This window comes from Branchiostoma lanceolatum, chromosome 2 (genome assembly GCF_035083965.1).
Source record: "Branchiostoma lanceolatum isolate klBraLanc5 chromosome 2, klBraLanc5.hap2, whole genome shotgun sequence".
Lineage (NCBI taxonomy): Eukaryota > Metazoa > Chordata > Leptocardii > Amphioxiformes > Branchiostomatidae > Branchiostoma > Branchiostoma lanceolatum.
This window is the reverse complement of record NC_089723.1, coordinates 33,798,007-33,815,725: the sequence shown is the minus strand read 5'-3', so window position 1 is coordinate 33,815,725 and position 17,719 is coordinate 33,798,007. Positions and strand designations below refer to the sequence as shown.

The following is a 17,719-nucleotide window of genomic DNA, read 5'->3' as shown; positions in this document are numbered from 1 at the left end:
ATTTACAGTATTCAACTTCGTGAGGGTGAATAGTTAATTGAAAACAACAAACTTGAAAAATCTGTGACATTTGAAACAATAAAATGTAAAGTAAGAAAGAACTTCTATAATTGGCTTTGTAAAAGAGCTTGGAATGTTTAAAAACCATATAAATGCAACTATTCTCTTGTGTACAATACCCACAATTGACAATTCCTTTTCAAGGATGCGTAAAAGCTTTGAATCTGTACTTCTAAAAACCTGGAACGTAGAAAAGGTGCCATAATTGAATTCATTGGTAGGAATGAGACAATGCTCTCTCTATAGTTTTCACAATAAAAATTGATAAACTATCTATAATAAAGTCTCATAAAGCAATTACTCTCATGAGTATTGAGAAATCATTTTTCAGGAGCTTCCCATGACTGTTCTCCCAAGCACTTTCCAACCAAGGTCAGCACTGGGTTGGGAGTAGCCTGGAATTCATCCTATTCTAGCTCCAGTTTGCTCTTCAATCGCATCCAGAAAGCATATGACTTTCCTGACTTTTATCCATCAAAATTTGAAGTAGGATGGCTCAGACGACTTTTGAAGACTAGTAGGCATTCTTGACAACCAACCCAACTCTCAACCAACAGATTTGATTCTTTTGGAATTGTGATGCTATAATACATGTGGGACATAGGCAGCTTATTTGCTGGTGTTGTGACCCAGTCACCATAAAACATTACAAAACATACATGACTAACTCCCAATCATGGTCTGGAAAAGGTTTGGACATGGTCAGCTATGTGTGACAGTGTGAGAACCTACAGTAGTTTAATCTAGAGCCCTTCACAGTGTTCAGGGATGCCTTACCCGCTCTCTGCCTGGGGTGTCTACCTGGTCCATCTCAATGTTGATGGACTGGACATCCATACTGTATCTGCTTTGAGATGGGAAATCTGAAACAAAAAACACATACTTTTAGACGTCTACATGACATTGTATGTTTCAAAGTCACACCGTAGCATCTATTCTACATTGCCGCCACTTTCATTCGTTTTGCTTACTTAAATTTTCGAAAGGAGGACCTAGGTGGCTACTGGAGTCATTACTCCTCTTTAAGAAGAAGAATCTGTCCATGAATGACATTTTTTCTTAGCCCCCTGACCTGATCTCAGAGGAACAAACGGCTGAGAGAGTCTTGAGACTTCGTGCCCACTGCTGGCCATGGCTTCATTGATGGCGTTCTGGTGGAACAACAAGTTGGTGTTCACTGGGTCTGGCAAAGTCACTCTGTAGGATGACAAGGGGAAAATGCAATAAATTCAAGGTTCCTTACATTAACAATGTTGAGCATGTAGTTATGATAATACAAAGAATGTTAACTTTATGATTGCTCAGAATTAGCTACATTGCAACAGATGTCTTATTAGCAAACTCCAAGCTTAGGTTATCAAAACGTGAATAATTATTGTATTGAATTTACCTACAAACCCAAAGTTGACTACTACATACATTTATACCAAACAAAGGAACAAAAAAAGTCTACATGTGGGTTTCTAATGTGAAAAATGATCCCCTTCATAAAGACAATCATGCTACAAGCATGAAATACGCCCAGTACATGTTGTATAGTCAGAATTAACATCATGGTGATTCTACAATCTGACTACTGTTAGGTAATTAACTACAAAACAACATGGCACTGCTGAAGAAAAGCAAACCATTGACATCATGTAATACTCACTGTTCCAGACTGTCTCCCTCCAAGAAGGTAGTTTCAGGTAGGAAGTAAGGTGCCTCCTGCTTCCTGGTCTCCAAAACCTGAAAATCACATTTTAGAAAAATGGACACCATAAGATTATGACAATATTCACATCCCAAGTTCATGGGAGGGGTACCTAGTAATGTCTTTCAAAACCTGTTATAATCAAAACACAGACGGTCATTGTTGGACAGGTGTGGGCTATGGCTTTAAGAGATTTACAACAGTGCTAGTGCATGCAGTTTGTAATATCAAAAGGAATAAATCTTAGCAAAGGAATCATAAACACAGGCTTTGAACATTGATTTCAAAACCCTACCATTGTTGCGGTGACGATGATGATAGAAGTGAACTGCGGAATTCAAGGTTTCCTCACACTCTAGTCATGTACCTCAGTGACTGTAATCTATGCGTCCTTTCAACACCTTTAAGTTCAAACTGTGCAACGTCTTCACTTTTCTCTTGGGGTAAAAGTAAAAGGCATGATCTTCCTGGTGTCCGCCCTATAATCTCTGGCCTCTAGCAGTACCCACGGGCATTGGCGGGTGGTGTATACTGAAATGTTGCATTGGGTGACCTGATATGTTATTGTAGAAAATCAATCATTCTTTACTTTCCTTTGTTCAGTACAAAGCCCAGGCCAAAAATGCAGCATTAAATAAATGCAAGCTTTATTCAGGGGTGAACAAAGATAGATTGTATATATACATACCCTAAAACTTAAAAATGGTATGGTCTACCCTCAAAGTGCTGTGTATTCACAAGGAGGTTGGTATTCATTTGTGCCAAAAACGTCAGGTTGCCCTAGCCCTTGAGTGGGGTAAAAAGCCTTAACAAGGCACAAGACAATTGGCCTCATAATTCATTTATACACATTTAAGTCCATAGAAAGAGCTATGCTATGAAATATTCAGAAGTATGAACTGTCTTCACCGCTGGTGGTGGGGCCCTGAGGGAGGAAGGAGCACTCGCTGGAAGAGCTTCTCTGTCAGAGGCCAACTCAATTTACCAACTCTGTCACAATCATCGCATACAACTCTAAATCTAACATCTATAACATGTATCCCTCATTCATACTAGACAATGCAGCACATGCCTTATATGTGGCATACTGGTAATGAGTATGATATACAAGGCAGCACTAACTGTTCTGACACCTTAGAACATATCTGACACCTTATAACATAAAAAAGCATTAGGAAGAATCTTTTATAATATGTTGTTGAAAAATGTGTGTACAATTTTTTTTGTTCACTTGGCAAATTCTTTCATTTCCAATTTTTTTGTTTTATGCCTCAACAACTACCTGACTCTAATTTTCACCTAAATCCCCCTGAAAAAGAAGAGTAATGGATGAAGAGTCTTTAAATATTGTTAATCTGGATGTCTAAACTTCATCAACCCAATCTAAAAATTGACTTTGCGTTAACGTTCACACCTTCATGGCATCAAATGGAAAAAGTGTGATCACCCCCATGATGCAAGCAGTTTTTATAGTCCACAGAACTGTAAGCACTCAATGAATATTCATGCAATGTGAACCAGTCAGAATTGCCCTGAGGAAGGTGACAGATGATCACCGAAACGTCGGTTGAATAAATCACTTGGTTGTGTACAAAGAGTCCTTTTAATCATTGACTTATATATTACCAGCCTGATGAAACTATTCACAGTGTGAACCCCTGTATTGAAATGTGTGAGATAACTCACCTGGGTGACATGCTGACAGAGGGCAGGTATGGCAGTCAGCTGACTGATCAGGTTCAAGTACGCAGCCAGGACAGCGTGGAGCTTGCAGATGTGCGGAGTGGAGAGATCGTTTTCCTCTTGTGGTTTGCAGGCAATCTCCTGCAGAATTCATATCATCTTTACTTCAAATATGATCTTGAAATCATCAATTGTCTACAACCATAACAGTAACTGCGGATACTTGTATGTATCATCATATTTTCCTGAGCTGCGACTTTGAGGCATGCAGACCTAAAACCTGTGGCTCATTGCTAACTACAGAATCACACTGATCACACTAAGAATGGCCTTATTACAGCATGGTGGTTTGGAATCTTTTTTCAAACCTTCTTGAAAAAGTATTATGAATTAGTGTGCAGCAAATGAATGGAAAGTAAACAATGAGTTGAACAACATTCTGTTTTGTTCAGGTTTGGGAAGCCCTGGGGTTTGCAGGCTTCTGGATCCTCAATGGCCAGGGCTGCTACTCCCTGTCCCAATCTCTGCAGCTGGGTGGTGGTGACTACATACAACTCTACATGTCATTAACCCCTCAGTAGTGCACAGCCCCTTTACCTGCAGGCCGAGTATGAGTCTGAGCAGCTCCAGTGACCTACATAACAGCCTCATCACTGGTCAGGCATTATGTCTTTGTAAACACTGAGGGAAAGGGGGATCATTTAAACCCTTCAGTAGTGCACAGCCCCTTTACCTGCAGCCCCAATGTGAGTCTGAGCAGCTCCACGAGGACATCTTCCCCTCCCAGCTCCACACACAGCAGGGCCATGGTGCAGTAGATGGCGTGGAAGTTCTCATCACTGTTGTCATGCTGCAGCAGGTTCTCATACAGCATGGAGTAGAACTGGGGGCCGTGCTGCAGAAAGGAGTTCAGCATTGATTAAACATAATAACATTTTCCACACACAGCAGGGCCATGGTGCAGTAGATGGCGTGGAAGTTCTCATCACTGTTGTCATGCTGCAGCAGGTTCTCATACAGCATGGAGTAGAACTGGGGGCCATGCTACAGAAGAAAGGAGTTCAACATTGAGTCAACATAAATAACATCATCCACACACAGCAGGGCCATGGTGCAGTAGATGGCGAGGAAGTTCTCATCACTGTTGTCATGCTGCAGCAGTAACAGTATTCGACAAAAATGTTCGCGGTGGTTTTAAGTTCGCGGGGAAACGTCGCCGCGAAAGCCGCGGACATAAAACCATCACAAACATTTCTGCATTAACACAGTATATCAAAATTACATGTTGCAAGATTGCTAACAAATTGTTTAGAATGTTTGCTGACAAAATATTCAGAGAAAACAACAAGACTATAGATAATGTTATACACATTAGTATCTAATGATCACAAACATGATAGATAGTATTACATAAGGCAAAACTGTGGTTGGTATGGTCCCTTTAAACTTATTATGAAACACTTGATTGTGTTAAAGAAGGGTTGTGTGTCTATTTGTCAGTCATAAGCTGGAAACCAATAGATAACTAAGTTGTACCTTTACTTATCCCAGTCTTACGCCCACCTAATCAAGTTTAAAGTCAAGATTTGAGTCTTGCAAATTGGGAAATGAAGGAAGCTTAACTGTGTAACCAGGTTAGAGAAAGTTCTGGATTGAATTAAGTGGCATTGACTAGAGCACACTGGGCGGAGAAAAAAGGACTCATGTGGAAAAAGGGCAGAGGAAAGTTAACCCAAGGTCAAAGAGAGTTCTAGAAAGATTTTGTATTTACATTGCATGTTTTACAGATTTGGAAATGTATGTTTGTTTGAACCTTTATCAATGTTCATAATATTAAGTAGCTCAAATCAGCCTGTAGGCTGCTTTTCACGGACATTGTATGTAACCTCAAGAAAATGGACACAAGGGGAAAGTTTACATGATTTATATGTTTAGTTACTGTACATGTAGTACTACTCACTTTTCTCATGAAGGCCAAGTCTTGTCTGGAACACTTTTCAACCTTCAGATCAAGGTCATTGATGTACTTGGGTATTCTGCAAAGTCATACAGTTTGATAGATTAGCTAAAATCTTAAAAGTTAATCTTGAATGCCATATCTTTGATAGTAGACTATGTCACTGTGTTAAGATGAGGCACAAATAAGAGCAGAAAACAAATCTTGACTTTCAGCACACCTGATCTTTTCTAACTTCTCACAGTTGCCATGGCGATCAATGAGGGTGTGGAGAATCTGCTGTACGATCAGACGGACTCGGACATCGGCCACCAGGGAGACTCTCAGTAAGGGGTCCAAGAATGCTGTGGAGGTGAAGGTCGTCGTCATGGAGACGGATGTGTAGGCCAGGGCCACCTGTGTTCGAAATAAGAATCAGTTACTGTTACAGTAATAATCAGTATAATACACTGTACACTAGAGCATATCATAATCAATGGTAATCAAAATTCAGGTTATTGTCCCATCATGAAGCACTTAGCAATGCTGTTTATGTTGAAGCACTTGTTCTCTCTGATCTACTACTATATATGGAAAGAAAAAGTCCTACTGTAACAGTAAGACACTGTCTGTGGGGTTGGGGGTAACCAGACAAATACAATGTATATTAATTCAACAATAATCTATACAAATTTAACTTCTGTATCATAAACTCATAACTTAGAATAGAGTCTCCTGTAAAAACTGAATTGAAACATCAACCCTTTTTCTCTTGCTGTCTTGCCCAATATTAAGACTATTTTTCTTGATAAGGAATACTGTCTACGGTAACAGCAGAGGTTACCTGGTGCAAGCTCTTTAGCAGCATATTCTGCAACAGCAGATTCCCCTCCTCCCTGGCAAGGAATTGAATTGAAATTTGTTAGAACTGTGGAAGTCTTTTGAATATTCACAACATATCTTAAATAGGACAGGAAGAAACGAAACTAAAGGAAAAAGTAAAGATAGGGAAGTTACATATAAGGAGCATTGGAAGGAGACCTGATATATAGAAACATACACCAGTACAATATGCATGTACTTTATGTAGCTGTATGAGAGACAGAGGAAAAGCACAATAGCATGTTCAAGAAAAGAAATCATCAAAGCAAGATTCTTACTCACTGAGAGAAATTAGGTCTCAGGTTCTGGAAGTAAATCAGTCTTTACAGAAGAAAGAATAAGTGTGAAAGGTAACGTTACACAAAGATACAGAGAAAAGCAAAGTCAAGTTACATGTATGTACCATCCTCTGTAGAGACCGCTGGCTCAATACACCATAGTAAGCAAGGGAAAAGCATCGAGCCAGCGGTCACTATGGAGGATGGTACTCAGACTAAAAGTCAAGGGCACTGAAATAAAGAAAGAAGGACAGAGAGCAAAGAAAATCAAAGTACAAACTGCTGATTCATTTTGGTAGTCCGACAAACGAAACTGGAGAAATCTTCAAAATAGTTACCTCAAAATAATATGTCACATACACCTTATCTTTGCTTATCACAAAAACAGTATCATTTTTCTCCTTTCTTCAATTCAAAACGGTATATATTGAAAAGTTTAACAGAGATAATGCCAACTACATGTAGGCCAATCATCAGTTGTCCTTTGACCCCTTTAAACATTGCTGTAGTGTACCAGTCACACATAATTGCACTGATACACTCAGTCTGATAAATTCATTTTCTGGCATTATCTGTCAAATGTTTGCAAACAGAATGGCACTATAAAAGCTACATGTACAAGGCTGTGTGGTACACCATACCCTTGGACTCCCGTGGCTGACAGCATGTTGTGGCCTCCATCCTGGGGAGGGATTGGCACTTTCCCCATGATGAACATCATGATCTCTATCTTCTGGTAGTCTGGCAAGATAGTGGCAAATGCACCTGAGGAAGAAGGGTAGACATGACTTAATTGACTTTTAGCACTAGTACTGGGAAGGAAAACACTAAGTTTACAAAGTTGCAGAGAGTCAAGAGATCCATCAACATTATTATACATTGTAAGGAGGCAAAAGGGCTGTACAAGATTCCTCAGTACTGCAAGGGTGTAGAGATGACAATAAATGCTCATCTATGTCCAATGGTGAGGATAGCATTGTACTGGACAGTCAAATGTGTTGAGCATGAGAGGTATAAAGGTACCTTAGGCTTACTTACTTAATACGAATTATTTCAACAGTCGGATGAGCTCTGAGTAAGCTAGATCTCTTTAATGTATATTCATGTCCATCTACAATTCTTAGTACCTACGTCATGGCTACGTCAAGGCTTTTGAGTTATAAAGTACAACATGAACTTTGAGGCAACTGCTCACTTTACATTCAACTTCATCTATCAATGTCATGTGAGCAACACATCTCTACACAGATGAACTTCATTGCGTGATAATTGTAACTGGTACAATGTGCGACAACTTTTAAATATACATGACAGTTAAACTATTGCTAATACTAACAGTTTTAAGAATTAATCTAATCTATGAATAGCATTATTATTTCATGTATTACCAGGTTCATTTCTGACACTATTCCTTCACATTTGTATGTCTTACGAGTAGACAGACACAAAGATTTGGTGTAAGTGGTTTCTTAGACTTAAATGACCCACCGACAGTAGTGATGATGGCCTCCTGGAACAGTTTCTCCTCCTCTTCGTTGATTGGCTGTTTGTGGACGCTTCCCTGCGAGCCCCGCCTCCCCGTCAGCTGGTAGTCGATGGACAGGCGCAGATGACGCAACAACGTGTTGAACACCTCCAGCACAGACGGTCCTACAGAACAACAAAGTCATAAATGTTACCACCTATGTTGTTTTAAGTAGATTAATTACCGTCGCTGTGTCTCTATATGTATGTCACAAAACATGAAAGAAAAGAAAAATTGTAACATCTACTAACTTAAAGTTAACTCAACCAGAGTACATAATTTCTCTACCCTAAAAGGATTTGTCCAAACAGATCTCCAACCCAACGTCCCCCAATATAATGCACTCATGTATATCTAAACTGTGCATACCTAGGGGTGCTGCACTAGAGATCTCTCAAACACACCGTTTTTCAAAGTGGCGTATTATTTTAAACCAACGGAGTAACGTTAATGGAGGTTGCATCCATCATCCAAATGATACATGAAAAAAGACTGATCAAATTTTATCAAGATTGATTATTGTCGCTAACAGCAGAAAATGTACTTGACATTGTTAGGAATAGACAGTTTTAACATCAGCATTTGAGGAAATAAATCTGAATCTATGCATGAAAGGTATCTCACTGACATAAATCTCCCTATTAACAGTTAGAATAGTTTGTTACAAACCAAAGAAGTGATGTACACTTTTAAACATCTTCTTGAATGTGTTAAATTCTCAATCAGGAGTAACGTTTAGCTGCCAATACATCTCCCCAGTAAGAAGTGTATACTGTACGTATGATCCAGAGATCAGTATATTTTCACACAGCATTTAATGTTTCTGCAACTTTCTTCAAAGGAGACAAGCATGCCACCGAGACTGAAAGGAGGTTTCAAGCCTTTTCCCACATACCCCATGAATGGCATAAAATGTAGCTGTAACTGCAGTAACAACATAATCCTAACATCAGAACTATGAAAAGACTTAATAATAGTCTAACTCCCTTCCCTGGCAGAGTGCCCCGACTTTAGAAAATGTACAATGATGTCAGAGGATAGCACTTTGAGAAATGAGGAACATTATTACTTGAGTCCCCATGTGAAAAAAAATTAGTGTTTTGTGAAAGCCTTTTTCCTGAAACTAAAACAAACATTCAATGTTACAGATTCAACTAAAGAAAACAATCTTTTACAGAACTCACATTGCCATAGTTACCAAACATAAACACATCAACAAACCAAAATTCTATAATCATTTATAACAAAGCAAAATGCTGACAACTTGAAACAGTTCCAGCACTGAGAATGCAGCTACCAAATTTGAATGCAACTCCTCTTAGGGTGACACCAATTGTCCAAGGCTAGCAATGTTATGAATGGTAGAAAATCATGGAACTACATGTACATAATTGTGCAGGCATGTAATAATATGCGTAATTAGGACTTATATGTAACTGAGTCAAAAACATGACAGTCACTGTTAATAACATTACAATCATGTAACGATTTGTGTAACATAAGCTATCAGTCACACACACTGTAAGTAAGAACCAACTACTTGATGTATCATTAAATTGTGAGATCAGGCAATATGTAACCCACTTCACCACACAGGATTTCCCTGCAAAGTTCATATTAGGCAGTCTCTTACCTCATTGAACAGTCAAGGCATGGTCAACTTAAGTACAGAGAACACTTAGAAGTTAAAGAAAGGTGCCAAGAAAAGACTTATATACACATAAGCTCCGGTCACAAGAACATCCCGAAACAAGGTTACTGCTAGGTAGAAATGGAATTTTTGGTGGGAAAATCGGAAACAATAGCTGTCTGATGGGATTAGGCTAGCCTTCCTATAAAGACCCGGCGGTCTCGCACCCCGAGGACCACTTCTAGAGGACTTCTCCACTCCTTCAACTGATGTTGTAAGAGTGGTGAGAAGTCAGTGGGTTGTAACAGTGAGCAGAAGCTACTAGTAGACTCTCCATCTTCCATACTAGCCCTAGTGCTAGTACAGTGTAGCAGTTAGCTACAACAGGTGGTGTGACCATGGGTGTGTTAACTGTGATCCTACTGCCTGTACTGCTGATTGTGGTGGCTGCACAGAATGAGCTTCAGCCCGCGGAGGTTCCCCTGGAGGCAGGGGTGGCCGACCCAGTTCCTAGGGACTGGGAATTGACAGGGTACCACTATCAAGGATGCAGGTACGCATACATCACCATTCATGTCATCATCATGACAAATCCTTACAAGGTTTGATTCAAGGTTCAAACTTCATCGAGCACAATCATAATTCTTCATTTTCATTTCCATTTCACTCCAAGACTTTGTGCCATGTGTTTGAAAGTCTTGGCATAGTCTTTGCCCAAATCTATTGACTACTATCACAGTCACTGTGACAGTAGTGACAGTAATAATGTAAGTCAAGACAGTGTCCTGTAAATCTCCTGGAACAAGACTTGCAACTTATTAGTATTTAAAGAGCAGAAAGTTTTGCAGACTGTTACAGTATTATGAATGAAACAAACAAATATGTTTTCTCATCTAATAAATATATCAAATGTCTATCTTGCCATGGCACAGTTACCGTGTGGAGTTTGAACGGAAGGACATGGAAACAGAGAAGTGTCAAGAAGACGAGCCGTCCGTGCCTCACATCCACAACAAGATCAAGGACCTACTGGAGGAAGAAAAGCCCCCCAAAAAAGGTAGGGCTGAAGGATTCTTGTATACGTCAGTCAACTTGATACTGTAAATGTAGAAACGTTCTCAGTGGTTTTATGTTTGCGGTTTTGCAGTGAACTATTTACCGCGAACATAAAACCTGACCGTGAAAAGCCGTTCCATTGCGTGACTGTAGCGCTAGTATTGTTTCTAACGCGAACTCAAAACCACCCGGAACACTTCATTTTCTCCCTACCGCAAAATTAAATCCCCGCAAACATTTCTACATTTACAGTCCTTTCTGTACAATAGCCGGTGCAATGGCCTAGTTGGTAGAGTGTTCGCCTTGCACACGGTAGGTTGTGAGTTCGAACCCCGGCCGGGTCATACCAAAGACTTTAAAAATGGTACATACTGCTTTCTCTGCTTAGCACTCAGCATTTGGGAAAGAGTATGGAAGTTAAACACACATCACTACCAGCGGACTAGCCCCCTGCTGTAGAGACTTGCACAAAGTTGTGTGGCCCAAGGGCTGAGAATCGGAGATGGGCGCCGCCATATGTTCCACTCAGTGGCGCGGGAGGACTTTTTTTAAACTGTACAAAATAGTATTTTATAGGCATTTGTGGTATTGTTGAAGTCAGGAACTAGTCTAAGAGTTCTTTCATCATATAGTGGAGTTGAGAATGTGGAATCATTATGTACAATCAGAGCTGAGAGCTGAAGTACGTATCCTGTCAAGTCCAGTAGACAGTGATACAATCTATTAGCCTGGGTGCATGTAATCCTCTGCAGTAACCCCTGGGTCGATCTTTTAGCTTGCTAGCTACATGTAGCAAGCGAAAGATTGAGCCAGTGGTTATTACGAAAGATGGCACCCAGGCTAACAATTTAAAGGACATTTATCATGAGAACATTTATGCTGCATGTTGCATGTTATATGCAATGTTCATGCTATAAGACAGCTGCAGGTTATCACAATAACACAGTTACAGGTTTGTACTTTCAACATTCACATTTTGGACACATTTCTGATCTGACACATCAAGCTTGACAAGTGGCTGTTTTGTGCCAAAGCTTTAACGCTAGGGACAAGTGCCACGAGTACCAGCTCCAATCAACTTACTGCCAAAGTTTCTTTGTTGGGTGTGAATGTTCAAAAAGTCAATGTTTTGCTTGCTTCTTTGCATAATCTAATTAAAGATACCTCAAGTTATCAAGTACAAAGCAATATGATTGTGACAGTGTATACATTATTGTACATGTGTTGGAAAGCTGCGAGTTCCCAATGCTACTGCAATCAGGAAAAATAAAGTAACACTCAGGAAACGTGCAGATGACCACTGAAGTGACTGATGAAAAACATTAAACATGCATGGTTGTTGTTCAAATTACCCAAAAGTTGGACATGTTTTGGGTTTGAGGACTTCTGGGGAAGATTGGCGAGAGGATTCTGTGCTTATTTCATTTACTTGTTTACAATCAGCTTGGTTTTTTTGGGGGGCACGTTAGGCCAACACGTAATGTACTGGTCGTCTTTAATCACCAAATTTAGACGTCTAATGTACCACAGTTTGAATTTTATGATTATCATGTTTGCCTGTATGTGATCCAATGATAATGGGAGGAGTATAATATATCTTACTAACACTGTGTCTTGCAGTTAGGGTTGTTGACTTAGAATCTAAAGGTTCAGGGTTCAAACCCTACCAGGCCTAATGTTGTGCCCTTCGGAAAGGGACTTTAAAGCGATTTCCTTGAATCAGATAAAAATGAGTACCTAGCTTCAGTTAGGGATGTCTTCTTGGATGGGATGTAAAGCTGTTAAAGACCCCACCGCATTTCTCGAAAAGAGTGGGGGTCTTTCCCAGTGTGAGTGGATCAAACCTTACAGTCCTGTCTTAAGCAGCTTGTACCTACATGTAGTGTACAAAACTGGCCAGGTGTCTTACTATTAAAGGCAGTTTACTGGATATGGGAAACAACAAAAAATGGAGTCATGCTTGAATAGTAGTTGATAACTCTTCAACTGGTCATTGGAAATATTTTTTGAATTTATGGGTGCTGAAATGCCTTCCGATGGCACACTGATGTCTGGTCTGTGCAAACTCATTTTTCAAATGTGCAACAGAAGGAAGCATGCAATTTAGCTAAATGTACTCTGGGAGTCTTTATTGCTTTTGAGGCCGGGTCATCATTAATGTTCATTGTTAAAGAAATATTTTTTCGCTGCATTGTCTCTGTTGCTAGATGTACCTCCCCCTCCCAATTTGGAGATACGTGGTTGCAAAGTTTAACCCTTTTCCCAACTCTGTAATGTCCATATATTTTTAATCGACATGCGCAAAGCTTGAGGCCTCTCAAACATTAGACCAACAGCTTAACCTTTAGCACACTGAAGTAGTTGGTTGACACCCAATTCACTAAATAATTTGTCATAGAGTAAGGCAGCAGACAGAAGGTTTATCCCTTTCAGAAAGTCTATTTCGTCCTCCTGTTATGCCAGATGAGAAATTAAAAATGATGTGACCTTTAGCTTAATTTTGTTAGCCAGACACACAATCATGTACAATGTACATGTAGGTAAGGAGTGAGAAAAGCTCTATGTTCAGCTTATAATTAGCCTGGAGTCCAGCCTTGTTAGCTTTGTTAGCTTTGGCCCACTCCCCAAGATCCGCTAACTTGGCAGGCTATAGCAGACCTTAGGGAGCGGGCTAACAAAGCTACCAAGGCTGGACTCCAGGATACTTATGCTAACTTTTAACTGCCCTTACTGGACTGTGCAAATAAGACCTTTATCTAATAGATGCATACGTAATACCTTACAACTGGAGTCCTTTTCCATGCCTAATGTTTATCATTAATTTGACTCTTGTCACATGAACTATATGTTAGAGGCAAGATGGATATGTGACTTCTGAAAAACCTGATAACAATTCATATAACCAATCACAAGCCCCCATTCCAATTGGTTGATATGCAGCCGTAATTTCTTAAGCGTGGGTTAGTGATGGGAGGAATGATGGGAGGAATGATGATTAGGGGTGTGTTACGGTGTCATAACACATGGGCAATGGAGGCTTCTGATTGGTCGACGCCATCTGGCTATGTGATAATAACATTTAATGATCCACTTTTCCCTTGAGTCAGTACATGGTATATCTTTTAGTAGACTTAAGTAGCCGTTTGGCACCCCATTCCCTATTAGTTACAGAGTTAGGGGAGCAGGGAGAAGGATATACGAGTGACCGGTACCTATAGCTATAATCACCAAATAAATGGTTTATGAGTCATTATGTCACTGCTACATGTACGTCAATGTAAACCACTTGATTGGGGCTAGTTATCAACCATTGATGAACCACCTCATCATCATCATCATCTTATTATCAGTTTAGTTGATGTCAATGGTTATATTGCATTTGTTACATACATCATACATGTAATAATACATGTATTACAGTGAGTCAGAAATTCTCACTCTCTCCATATAGGTTGTCCAATATCAGACTACGTTAGTTTTAACGGAGTTTGCTACAAGGACTTCGATGAGCCAAAGACATACAGTGATGCCAGACAGAGGTGTGCCGAAGACGGGGGACTGGTAGCCATGCCGAAAGACAACGCAACCAACGCTTTTATCTCAGATCTGAGAATTAGAGATGGGTACCGCTGGATCGGGTTAACAGATGCGATCAGTGAAGGCCAGTGGGTGTTTGAGGACGGCCAGAGCTGGCAGTCATCTGGCTATTCTAACTGGCACCCAGGAGAACCCAATAACATTAACCAAGGAGAAGACTGTGTCGTCTTTGGGTTACATGCCATGTGGAATGACCTGAGTTGTGATGCCCATGCTGGATTCATCTGTCAGCTAGAACAAGGTATGCATCATATTCACCCAGTATCTAGTATATATGATCATTACCAATGGGAGTACTGTGAGGTTTTATGGACACTGGTTGATTTGCAGTGGCACATGTCAGTCATCTTTTGTAGCATTAAACTAGTAATGTAAACCCTCTTTGATTTGTCTTTCAAAGTCTTCCTAGACAATGAATCCAGAACAGGTAATGTTAACAAGTAGTGGTGTGGATCTAAACCCGAGTTTAGGTTTAGGTTCGGACTCAAGTCCAGAAGTTTAGGTTCAGGTCCGGACTTGAAAGTCCGGACCTGAACAATAATTTTGGAACATTTTTTCGTGTTACATGTAAAATTGCATATTGGCAGATATTTTACACGTAATTTGAAAACTATATATACGGAATTATATACAGTCAGTAATTAACACAAAAGTTCAGTTATAAACACAAAAACAGCAATGTTTTAATATTTTTCTAGTGCAAATTTCACGATTTAAGGAAGGTTTAAGATGGTTTAAAACAAAAAGTAGTGTATGAGTGAAAGATTTTTTTTTCAAGTCCGGACTTGTTTCCAGACGTTTAGGTTTTTTTGGACTTGAACATAAACGTTTTACAAGTCCGGGACCGGTCCGGCCGGACTGATCCGCACCACTATTAACAAGAAGCGAAAACTCTCTAGGGACTATACTTTGTTGTCCTGACCGCCACATCTTCTTCTCCTCTCTCCTAATCTTTTCTTTGCTTCTTTGCTCCCAGGTGTTTTTTCTGTTATCTTTTCCCACCCCTCACTCAACATGCTAATAGGTAACATGTTGATAAACTTCAGTTAAGAATAACAGTTGTGGCTCGAAATTCAACTTTCTTAAGCTAAGCTTGTATCTGTTTCAATCAGCAGGTAGTAATAGGTGGAACTTGCACAAGGAAGAAAAGGCAGTATCTTTAGATCTATGATCACGATCAATTGATGACTTTGACATCTGTTTCCTCTGTGTACAGTAGAGAGTGCATCCCTGAAGCCCCACCCTGAGATGGACCCCGAGCAGCTGTATGAGGTGTTGCTGCAGCAGCAGGACCAGATCCAGGAGCAAGAGAACATCATTGTCACCCTGCAGGATCGCATCAACAGTGGTGTCCCCGAGGAGCAAGCTTCTTCATCAGGTAACTTCAGCCACTGACTGACTTTGAGCTGCTCTAAATACTAAAAATTGGAGACCACTGGTTTGAAACTGTTTCTACAGATTGTAAAGACAAAATTGTAGCTTCATTTTCATTAGGTCTCAAGTTTTGTCATGAAGTTATTGTCCAGAGTGTTAAGACAAAATTGTAGCTTTGTTTTGAAAGTCCCATGTTTTCTTTGTTTCCAGAGGTATTCTCGTCGGTGCATCGTTGCCCGGAAAACTATTCAGATACGTTCAACGGCAAGTGCTACAGGTTCTCCAGAGACAAAGAGACCTTCAGCACAGCACAAGATATCTGCGGGCATGACGGGGGACGACTGGCAACCATCAAGGGGCTTGAAACCAACGAGTTCATCGTGCGGAAACTCAGGTAGCATCTGAGTCTGTACTTTTGCATGTCATTTATAGAAACTTAGAACTTAAAAGATTAAAAACCTCTTAACAAACTGTGAAAGATTGTAAGTATAACTAAAAGCAGAATCCAGATTGCTTCTGCATATTATGTCAAACAAAAAAACAAACAAACAGTGACTTAAGTCACAGTAAATCACTAGAGTACAGTTACTTTCATTATCTCTGCCTACCTTCAAAGTAGACATGAAGGTACTGTACAATGTAGGTACTATAGAGAGAGAATATTGAAGCTTCAGTTTGTAAAATGTACATGCAAGTACATTATCAAAAATTGCAACTGTACAGCAATGTACAATGTTTTATGTAAAATCTGTACGATTGTGGGACTGCAAATTGTTACATGGCATTAAGATAATATTTGCTTTAAGTACCTGTCCTATGATAGGAACATTGTCTGTATTTTCCTCATATGTTAAGTTTATATAATTGCATACTTTCTTTGTACCGGTATTTCCTATTCAGGGATGACCCAGCAATGGACAGAGTCTGGATTGGCCTTGATGACAGAAAGGAAGAAGAAGAGTTTGTTTGGAGTGACGGAACGAACTTAGCTTCCACAGGTAATAACGACTGGCAAGCATATCCAGAATCTCCAGGACCTCTTTAATAACTAGTATGATGTACATCCATACCATACCTGGGATGGCAAAAAATTGCACCCACCTATATTTTAAAATAGCACAAGTATTTTCGATTAATATAGAATTAGCATACCATTACATAAGCTTCTAAAAAAGACAACTTCTGGATTCTGGTTGAGAGCTTTTCCAAACTGATTGGCCAACATTTTTCCTCACCAAAGACTTATAAAAGATACAGATACACTTATAAAAGATACAGCAACTTTCCAATTATCCTGTTAAGTATTACTAAACAAACATACAAGATGTTCTCAAACATCCTTTTTTTAATCCCCTTGGTGGATTTAATTTGGTAAGAAAGATGTGTGAAAAACTTTGACCTGTTCTTGAGGTTCATTACTGGTAAGCATCTTCCAATATTATAATCATTATGATAAACTTTCTTCCAACTCAGGATCCTGAAGAAGGAAGGTGACAGTGGTCGTTGAAAATTTGATCTGTGCATACCTTAGGCCACACCAATTCAAGTTCTTGGTTAACAGATTTTTTTTTAAATTTTAGCAACAACAAAAATCATGAAAACAGAAGGCTGCGGTGAAAACTTGCACCTGACCCTGTTCACACCCTGAAACTGTGTGCACCAATGTACAAACTTTCCTCTGAGATTCTGTTTTCATGTTGATTTTGGAATTTAGCATTTTTTCAAAAAATCTGTTAACCAAAAAATTAAATTGGTGTGGACTTAGTGTTGCTGGAAGAATGTTTAGCATTGTATTATGATTACTATCAACACAGATGAGTTTCCATGATCTTCCAATATTGTCACAGGCTACACAAACTGGTTCCACAACCAACCTGACAACTGGAGAGGTTCTGATGAGGACTGTGTGGAGATGAGATCCCCATTTCATGCGGCACACAAGTGGAATGATTTCAACTGTCACGCCAAGTTACGCTTTGTGTGTGAAAAAGGTACCTGCTATATG

General features: G+C 39.7%; 3 protein-coding genes across 4 annotated transcripts in view; 2 read left to right on the top strand and 1 right to left on the bottom strand.

The window, feature by feature from the left end:
* LOC136428758 (myosin regulatory light chain, smooth muscle-like) overlaps window positions 1-17,719 on the top strand; it is an 88,813-nt gene that overhangs the window by 10,879 nt on the left and 60,215 nt on the right. The gene's annotated exons all lie outside the window — the stretch shown is intronic.
* The window catches only part of LOC136428753 (protein EFR3 homolog B-like), a 71,057-nt gene that overhangs the window by 4,153 nt on the left and 49,185 nt on the right, over window positions 1-17,719 (bottom strand). For both annotated transcript variants that reach the window (XM_066418491.1, XM_066418492.1), the window contains exons 12-22: window positions 8,021-8,182; window positions 7,174-7,297; window positions 6,537-6,575; window positions 6,217-6,268; window positions 5,614-5,789; window positions 5,397-5,472; window positions 4,170-4,331; window positions 3,440-3,577; window positions 1,712-1,788; window positions 1,133-1,257; window positions 838-923 (exon numbers count right to left, since the gene is read on the bottom strand). In XM_066418491.1, the coding sequence (XP_066274588.1) occupies window positions 838-923; window positions 1,133-1,257; window positions 1,712-1,788; window positions 3,440-3,577; window positions 4,170-4,331; window positions 5,397-5,472; window positions 5,614-5,789; window positions 6,217-6,268; window positions 6,537-6,575; window positions 7,174-7,297; window positions 8,021-8,182 (1,217 nt within the window). The remainder of the gene's footprint in view (window positions 1-837; window positions 924-1,132; window positions 1,258-1,711; window positions 1,789-3,439; window positions 3,578-4,169; window positions 4,332-5,396; window positions 5,473-5,613; window positions 5,790-6,216; window positions 6,269-6,536; window positions 6,576-7,173; window positions 7,298-8,020; window positions 8,183-17,719) is intronic.
* LOC136426425 (aggrecan core protein-like) lies at window positions 9,938-16,112 on the top strand. The gene is made up of 5 exons (XM_066415090.1): window positions 9,938-10,240; window positions 10,620-10,744; window positions 14,195-14,581; window positions 15,557-15,718; window positions 15,925-16,112. The coding sequence occupies exons 1-5, from the start codon at window positions 10,086-10,088 to the stop codon at window positions 16,110-16,112; spliced, it is 1,017 nt and encodes a 338-aa protein (XP_066271187.1). The 5' UTR covers window positions 9,938-10,085.